We start from the raw sequence: 9,365 nt of genomic DNA, 5'->3' as shown, positions 1-9,365 counted from the left end.
CAAAACATATTCCAGGGTGAGAGATAGAAGAACTGGTTGATGTCAAACTACTACAAATTTTACTCTCTGTGTCCCATTTCTATTGTCCCCAAATGCATCAGTTCATTCGGTTGGCATGCAAATACAAAGTAATCAGAAATCAGTTGGCATGCAAACATTAGTTTTGCACTGTCTCTCATTCATGCATCTGTTTGATATTCCACCCCATATCTTCTGCTCAATTTGTATTCACAAATCTTCTCAAGCTGCTGAATCTACGATGTACTCATATCTGAACCAAAAATTCCCTCACAATGTAATGACAAAATCGCAGTGAAATACGAAGTCTCTTGCTATATTTGTAAACAACTTCGAATTCTAGAAGTATTCAACAAAGCAGGAAGTGTTTTTATAGTTGACTATTAATCACAAGTTTAATCCAATAAATATCCAGTATTTGCATGAAAAAAGTTTATTGCCAGTCGAAGCTGACAAATTCAGGGCAGTTCTATGATGAATAATAAGTATAAAAAAAATCACCTCAGGTGGTGTGCCACAAGCTAAAAGCCGCACTCCATTATCACGACACCAACTTAAAAGAGGTTCATACTCCTGCCAGTGCTCAGGTGGCCAGTGTGATATATATGATTTTAAGTTGACCCCATCTATCCTGCAACCAAGTTGTTTACAATGATTCAGACATGGAGAGATAAAAAACACAGGCAACACATCAACAAGGAAGATTGAACCAGAGGATAAGAACGTCAACAGAACAACCTTAAAATCCAATGCCGGAGAGGACTTATCTGGCTATTATCCAAGCTTCTGGATTTTATACTCAAAACAAACACAAGCATCTCCTAGAACAACAAACATGATATTAAAGGAAGGGACAAGTTTTATCACATAAGACTTCGTCATTTTTCGGAAGTTGATTACATAAAAAAAGTGCGTAGTTGATAGGCAAAGCTTCTGGATTTTATACTCAAACAAACCTGCGAAAGACATTACATTAAAAAGTGAGTAGTTGATAGGCAAAGTAGTGAATTAGCACTTTGGCGATGAAGAATGAGAATGTGAACTGAGAAATCGGTATAATCTAAAAACATTTCCGTCTATCAAGCTCCATAATTCTAAAAGTAATGAAAACCTAAAATAGAAAGAAATAACAGTATACAAAAGAACAATTACCACCATAGATCAAACTAAAAAATATAAAGCAATTAAAGAGAAAAGAAGAAGAGGAGATGCAGAAAACGAACCCTATAGCAATTGTTATTGTTATTGTTATGAAAAGGAATTGCGAGTAAAGATTGGTTATGAGTAAATAATAAGGTAGAATAAGATCAACTATTATGAATAACAAAATAAGTAATAACCTAGGAATCGAAAAGTAGTGAAACGATTACCTGAGAACAATTGGTAAGTAGATGAACCGACCGCTCAACCAAACTCCGATGAGCCTTTCAACACACTCTGATCAACCTAGCAAAACCATTCGATTAAAAAAAAAAAAGCAGGAAGAAACACTACCCATAAAGCAGAAAACAAACCCAAGTACAAATTAAAAAAAATGAGAAATTAAGACCTACTGTTACTAACCTCAAATCGATGGTGAAGATTGAAGGTGATGGTGAAATGAGATGATAAAGGGAGATGATCAAAACGATGGTAGAGGGAGATGATGAAGCAGTAGTTTTATGAGTGATGAGATATGAATAGATCAAATAGGATTTGATTCTGTAGATTGTTTGACGGATATGGATGGTCGATGAATTGAGTGAGATGATAATGAGTGGATCAGAATGAGGGGAATGATGAAGTTGAAGTTGTGGTTGTGGATCTGTGATTGTGAGAGAAGTGGAAAGGACAGTGAAAAGGCCAAAAGGAAGACATGTGAGTAGTGGACTGGACACGCCCGACGCACAAACCCGCCACAAACACAAACCTGCACAAGAAGAGTCCAGCCCAGCCCAGCCCAACTCTGTGACACTATTCATTATACATGTTACTATTCATTAGTGAATAGTAGTAGGGTGCTCACACTTTTAAGGAATGTGTAAGATTATTGTATGTACATAATTGATTTTTAGACTATATTTTCTATATTTAAATTTTGATTTTATCTATTTTGTCAATCCTAATAATAACAGTTGGTAAATAAGCAAACCCGTGCAAATTTGCACGGGCTTAAAACTAGTATTAAATAATTTTCAAATTCTTTTACGTCATTTTACCAAAATCAGCTACCTTTTCAGCTAGTTTGTCAAACACATTTTTATATAACCAATTACCTTATCAACTCCTAATTTTCAACTACCTTATCAGTTACCTTCTCAGATTTCAGCTAGCTTTTCAATTTTAAACTAACTTTTCAGATTTCAACTACTTTTTTCAGATAATTTTGCCAAACAGTGCCTAAGATACGGATATAAAACTGTCTCGTATCTATATAGAATTTAAACCGAGTATACGAGACCGTATTGAAAATCTAAAACCCGAGGATACCATTTCTGACGCGATTTAAAACGGAAAAGGTTGGTAAAACATTAACTCTCCTCTCAGTCCTCTCAGTCGTCTCCAAATATCAATTCAGTACTTGATCATTTCACCACCACGTTGCCTTGATTCCCTGCCCTTCCCTTTCCTTTTAAGAACTCCATATTAATTAATCAAATCTAGATTCATCTCCATCTTCCTCTTCAACTTCTTCTTCTTTTTCCTCCTCACCAATGGCGGCCGCACTAGAATGCTGGTCAGGCAGTGGAAGAGCAATATCAGAAGAAGAAACAGTAGAACAAGTATTAATGAGAAGATCCGATGACAGATCCGAATCAACAACCGCACCCGCAACATCAACCTCCACAATGCAGAAGCGATTTCAGAAACTCAGTCGAAACGTAAGCGAAGCGATTAATTCCTTGAAGAACACGCTCAATATCGACTCGTCTCCGCCTCCGTCTAAATTCGTTTGGTCTACTATTGTTAGAAGTCTCACTCAACTCTATCCTGGTAGTCAGCTTCCTGATAAACTCGTCTCCAACATTCGCAAACACTACGACTCCTTCCCCCTCAGGTCTCTCCTTTTCTTTTTCTTTTGTTTTTTAATCATTCCATTCCGTTCTAAGTATATATACTTAGAACGGAATGGAAAAACTCCGTCTCAATCATTTGTTAGCCAAGCAGACTAGCAAATGATTGAGACGGAGCAGCACTAACAAATGATTGGTACGGAGAGAGTACATATTTGAAAAATGTATAATACTCGCTCCGCCTCAATCATTTGTTGTTTACTTGTGATATGTATTTTGAATTTTAATTAAAGATAAACAAATGATTAAGACGGAAGGAGTACATAATTTTAGAAACTGCCTTAGGGAGTATATAATTTTGAAAAATACAGTTATGCGGAAGCGGGGTTTGAAATGAAAGAGGTGTTTGTACATATTCGATTGATGGAGCAAGCTAGTTTGGAAGAGCAGCCGGCGATTTATATTGAAGAGGTTGGTGATGATGATCGCCGAGTTCAGAAGATCACGTTTGCGTGCAATGCAGCCGTCTCGTGGGGGGCTGTATCGGGAGCATTGGATGCAGTGTCGATTAGTTGCAATAAGTATCAATTGTTTGAGAAAAAGGGTTGTACTCTTGGGATTCTTTACATATCAGTCAAAGCGGACGACCAGGATATGAGTCATTTTAAGATTCGAGTTGAGAATGCGCTTAGATCCGCTGTTAAGAAGCATAAATTGAGTAATAGGAAGCTTCCGTTTGGGCTTTGTGGTTGTCAGGAGGAAATTGGCAGAGGAAGAGATTTTGGAGATGTTGAAGAGGGTGGTTTCAGGAATAGCAGCGTTGAGCAGTCGACTCCCAGCATTGAACTCACAATGCCTTTGCCGTCTTCTTCTCTTTTGGTATCGGTTGATGAGTGGCAGACTGTTAGGGGATGCGGTCGTGAGGTTGAGATGTGGCTCTTGACTTCTGATTCTCTTGACTTTACCGATCAGATTGGTCCCACTTCTTTCAAGGGGGTTTACAAGGGCAAGAAGGTTGCCATTGAGAAGCTTAAGGGGTGTGATAAGGGAAATGCTTTTGACTTTGAGATTCGGAAAGATTTGTTAGAGCTTATGACTTGTGGTCATAGGAATGTACTCCCGTTTTATGGTGCTTGCATTGATGAGGTTCATGGCTTGTGTGTTGTCACTAGATTCATGGAAGGAGGATCTGTTCGCGATTTCATGTTAAAGCATAAGAAGATTCCAATTAAGGATGTCGTGAGGATGGCCACAGATATCGCTGAGGGTTTAAAGTTTATGAATGATCATGGGGTTGCATATCAAGACCTTAATACTCAGAGAATATTTTTGGATCATCAAGGTAATGCTTGTTTAGGGGACATGGGAATTGTTAGTGCGTGCAAGAGTGGTCATGAGGTGATGGAATATGAGACCGATGGCTACAGGTGGCTGGCTCCTGAGGTATTTCCCCACTTCCACTTTATATTTTCGTGATTTAGTTATCGTACTTCTATTGAAGATGGTGTGTGAGATCTTTTAGTTATGTTTAGTTATGTTTATGTGGCTTAAATGACATCTAGTCTCTATTGAATTGGCCAAGTGATACAAATGCATTATAGGATGTAGTATAAACTTTTTTTGCGAGAGTGGTTCCAAGAGAAACTATAGTATGTTTATTGTTAGTCAACAAAGTTCATGTTGTTGCGGCTAACTCAGTATTACCTATCTGGTTACCAGTTCCCGACAAGGCGACTAGTAAATACCACTTGTTGTGAGCACCTCTCTTTTGTTAGCTTTTTTTGATCTTATGGGGAAAGAAAACATTACGCATAAAGGGCAGCCCGGTGCACGATGGCGTCCCCGCTAGGCGAGGGTCCGGGGAAGGGTCTGGGGAAGGGTCCCACCACAAGGGTGTAACTGGGGCAAGCCTTCCCTTGCCATTTTGGGTTATCATGGTAGCATTAAGCATATTCCCAAATTTTGGTTATCATGGTTTGGTGCTACATTATCTAAAAAGGTGTAAATGATATAGTGCCTCCTTTTGTTCCCATTCATAAGTTTAGCTGGTCATATGTATCAGCTTTTCATTTGATGATGAATATTGAAAAGGTGTACTGAAGAATTGTCCTGCCTTGTTCAAATAAATGTGTACAGTAATATTTAATTATCTTGTGTTGCCCACCTTGCCCTGCTGTCATCAATGGAAATTCGAGTGTGTCTCTTTGTTAAGCTTTTACACCGAAAGATGAGTTAAACGCTCATATTTTATAAAGTACTAAGAAATTTGAACTTTGAAGTGTCATTACATACCAATCACATCATTATTATATTAATCATGTGCATTGATTAATAGTTTGGTCCACTTTTACATGAGTTGACACTTGACAGTTGACACTAATTGTTATCATAGTCCATGATTGTGTATGTCATTAAATATTTCGGTCCAAGACTTGGTGGTATATATTTAATTGTTCTAGTAGGTCCAGTTTATGTTGCGAAGAACAATGATAAGAGTGATTCTGAACGTTGGGGCCGTGTGTGTTTTGTGAAGATAATTGCAGGAGACCCAGAGAGTGTGAGGGAGACGTGGATGAGCAACGCATACAGTTATGGAATGGTAGTGTGGGAAATAATGAATGGTGAAGCGGCCTACTCATCTTACTCTCCAGTGCAGGCAGCCGTTGGAATAGCTGCTTGTGGTCTTAGACCAGACATCCCTAAAGACTGCCCTCTGCTTCTCAAATCGCTTCTTCTCAATTGTTGGAACAGCTGCCCTTCCAAGCGTCCGTCTTTCTCTGAAATACTTACTAACTACATTAGCATGCTCAACAATAGGTGATCTGCTTTTCACATAGTTGGACCTTTCATAGCAGAGATAGGGTCTTGTAGAAAAGAGTCGAAGTTGTTGTCGCTTCTTTTTCAATGTAGTAGTACACATGGTTAGTAAAAAATGAAATCAAATTGTCGTTTCATAGTTTCAACAGAAACTAGCATATACACCCTGATTTTGTTGATTGGTTGGAGACGTATGGTTTGTATAAGAAATCTTAGATAGTGAAACTGTGAAAGATATGAGAAAAAGAGAGGAATCAGTGCGTAATATGAGCCTACATCTCTACATGGTTGGACCGAGGTATGTATTCCTGTTCTCTCATCAGATTGCTGTATGACTAAACGAAGTGATGGAGAACCTTCAAGCCTTCAACTGTCTAACTGATGTCTTCCAAATATGTGAACAGTCAGCATTACTAGGAATTCTGATATTCTGCGAAATATGTGTCACATATTATTCTCCATACAAATTATCTTGAAGCCATTTTTCCAGTCATATGAAGCTCTATAGATGGTCAGTTTCTTTGCCAGCGTTGTTCAGTTAATTGAAGTTAAATATCTGCTCTGTAGTTTGTTCTAGACATTGATTCTGCAGAGAATTAGTGGATTCTCTGGTTTAGTCTGTACTCTCTAGTTCTAAGATAATTAATTATTCTCTTCTAGGCTATGATCCCAAAATATTCTTCGCAAGTTTTTGTCGAACAAAGACAACTGGGTGCTCTAATGTAGCATACCCATATATATCATCATATGTTTGTTTGCAGCAGGAACATCAGAAGCTTTCCTGCATGCATTGCTGTTGCATAAGAGAGGCAACTGAAATTGCTCTAATGATTCACTGCTCGTCTTTTTAATGTTTGCTAATCTATCTTTTTGGCGTTGACCGCTTCATTGACTTGCAAAACTTTTTTTTCCTGGCGTTTTTTTTATGGGTTTTGATATATACAACCCATTGGGTTGTATTTAAGGAATTAAATATGGAAAGAATTTGTAAATATATGCATTAATTACATTGGATTGTGCATAATTTGGTCTTGAATTCCTAACTTAATACCAAATATAGAAGATATTAAATGGTTAAATACAACCCAATGGGTTGTATATATCAAAACCCTTTTTTTATTTTGGCCAAACATGCGTTGTTCAGTTATATTTCGAAATCCACCCCGTTTATCAAACTAAAGCTGTTGTGTGTGTGTTAAACCATGCAACGGGTTTGGACCACACCTTCCTCACATGTGAGGCCCATTATTCAATCAGATCGTGAGCCAGTTCAATTCATCATCATACCTAGGATATAACCACGGGCTTTGATGCCATGTGAAATCATGCAACGGGTCTAAGCCACGCTCAAATGAAGAAAGATCGTGCACTTCATATAAGCCCAAGGAGGTCTACTCTTAAAATCAATTAACATAGAGACTAGAGAGGGTCCTTAAATTATACTCCCTCCGTCCCGGTCAATTGTTGTCCTTTGGTTTTGGCACAAAGACCAAGGAAAGAGAAATGAGTCAATTACTAAATGACAAGTGGAACAAATTGAGTGTGAATGATCAAATTGCTCATCAAGTTCATTCTTAAAATAGAAAGGACAACAAATGATTGAAACACCCCAATATGGAAAAAGACAACAAATGACCGGGACAGAGTGAGTAAAGTGATAAACTTTCTTCTCTTCTATCTACATGGACACTCACGTAAGGAAATACATGAGTTTTTTCCGTATTGTGTCCGATTTTTCATAAATAGCAAGAAAAAAGAAAGTTTGGTTTTATCATGAAGAAAACTGTGGTGTATAAAAGTAACGAATCTATGTAGATTTTTAAAGAAGGCAAATTCTCATCTCAGATGGGTATAATACATCTTAAGCTTACTAAGTTACTATGAGTCAAAATATATCCACGTGAGAGGAATAAAACGAAATCAGAATACATGAGGAAAAACAAAAGACTTATCTTATATGTCTATGTGGGATAATATTTGACCCGTTTTTTTTTGGGGGGGGGGGGGGGGGGGAAGGAGGAGGTTAAGTATATTAGAATCAATTAAATAGTGTGTATGGTAGGTCAAATACTAGGTGTCGTAAATGCTAGAATTAAGCTACCAAATTAGATATTTATAAACCAAACTTGACTCTACACTATGCACTAAGAATAGTAGTAAAGGGAAGTAAGGGTCGAACCCAAGAGAAGGGATGAAGACTAAAAGCTTGTATTAGACTAATGACAATGAGCAAAGCACAAGACTATGCACAAACTATGGATATTAACAATGGACAACAATAGAGACACATAAGAGGAGAATTGGCATGGAGAAAACAAGTGACAAAATGAAAGAGATGTGATTTTTCCTATGAAACAAGGTAACAAACACTTGGTATGCAAACAACAATAATATGAGATGAAAACTTGGTATAATCCTACAAGCTTCAACTTTTCTCAAAGCAAGACTCTTTTCTCTCCAAATTCATTTACCCAACAACAATCCTCAAGCAATTGATCACCACTATCTAAGCCAACAATGATAATCCTACTTAAACTACAATTTCCAACACTAAGCCATGTAAGAATTGTAGCCAAGAGCATGAAGAACATAACCAAGAGGAAAGTAAATGGGATATCAAAAGAGCATGTCTAAGCCAACAAACCCAATGATATAAACAATTTCTACTCACAAATATTGATACTCTAAGCCAAGATAACAATAATTATGAGATGCTTCAACAAGTTATCACAAAAGCAAGGAACTTTGCAACAAACAAGCAATAGATGAACATTAAAGAGGCAAGAGTGATCACTTCTTACAACAAAACATTCATCATGCCATTCAAACTTAGAAATTGAAATAAATGAAAGATTAGAGAGTAGAGAGTCAATACAATGATAAAGTTGAAGACTTGAAACGGATTACACCAAGCAAGGAAGGATTTAGCCTTCCATAGTCTTCATAAACCCAAAATACAAAGAAAGATCACAACTTAAATGAGAAAGTCTTCTAAATTATTACAAGATTAAAACCCTAAATGATGAGATTAGATGAGATGATATGATGTTCTATGATGTTGTATGATGTTCTCAGGTCTTCAAACTCTTGGGTATATATAGGGTTGCACGAAAACCTAAAAAGATTTCCACTTACAAAGCCTAAAAGAAGATTAGAAGGCCCCGTAAAACAGAGCTGCGCAGCCTGCGCAAAAATCCTTCTTGCCTGCACAATCGTGCGCAGCTGTGCCCCATGTTTGCGCAGCCTGCGCCTGGGCTCGCACTCTGGACTTCTAATTTCCAAGAACTAGACCTCTTCAATTGTTCTCATTTCTTCTAATATTCACTCCTCACTTCTCCCAGCTGGATAATAGGCCACATGTGAGCCGCTTGTGTCTTGTCTTGACCATTGAAAGGTTCTCCTTGACCCTCGGGTTCCGTGCATCAAAATCAATTGTAAAACCGAGGTAAAATGGACAAGTTGCCACATCATAACCGATTATCAAATACTCGGGAAAGCACACTTAAAGACCCATATTAAAAGACACGAGGGTGATAA

At 37.7% G+C, this 9,365-nt stretch overlaps 1 protein-coding gene across 1 annotated transcript; it reads left to right on the top strand.

The window, feature by feature from the left end:
* The first annotated feature begins 2,501 nt into the window (after positions 1-2,501).
* Positions 2,502-6,018, top strand: LOC141614092 (uncharacterized). Its single transcript, XM_074432850.1, has 3 exons — positions 2,502-3,055; positions 3,383-4,454; positions 5,545-6,018. Exons 1-3 carry the CDS (start codon positions 2,712-2,714, stop codon positions 5,830-5,832), a joined length of 1,704 nt encoding a protein of 567 aa, XP_074288951.1. The 5' UTR covers positions 2,502-2,711; the 3' UTR covers positions 5,833-6,018.
* The last annotated feature ends 3,347 nt before the right edge of the window (positions 6,019-9,365 follow it).

Source organism: Silene latifolia, chromosome 1 (assembly GCF_048544455.1).
Source record: "Silene latifolia isolate original U9 population chromosome 1, ASM4854445v1, whole genome shotgun sequence".
Lineage (NCBI taxonomy): Eukaryota > Viridiplantae > Streptophyta > Magnoliopsida > Caryophyllales > Caryophyllaceae > Silene > Silene latifolia.
This window is presented reverse-complemented; position numbering and strand designations above follow the sequence as displayed.

Bases quoted from the DNA above. Each gene is read 5' to 3' on its own strand.
- LOC141614092 (XM_074432850.1), top strand. From the start codon at position 2,712: ATGGCGGCCGCACTAGAATGCTGGTCAGGCAGTGGAAGAGCAATATCA. The intron at 3,056-3,382 runs GTCTCTCCTTTT...TGAAAAATACAG, and splicing joins TACGACTCCTTCCCCCTCAG to TTATGCGGAAGCGGGGTTTG. The intron at 4,455-5,544 runs GTATTTCCCCAC...TGTTTTGTGAAG, and splicing joins ACAGGTGGCTGGCTCCTGAG to ATAATTGCAGGAGACCCAGA.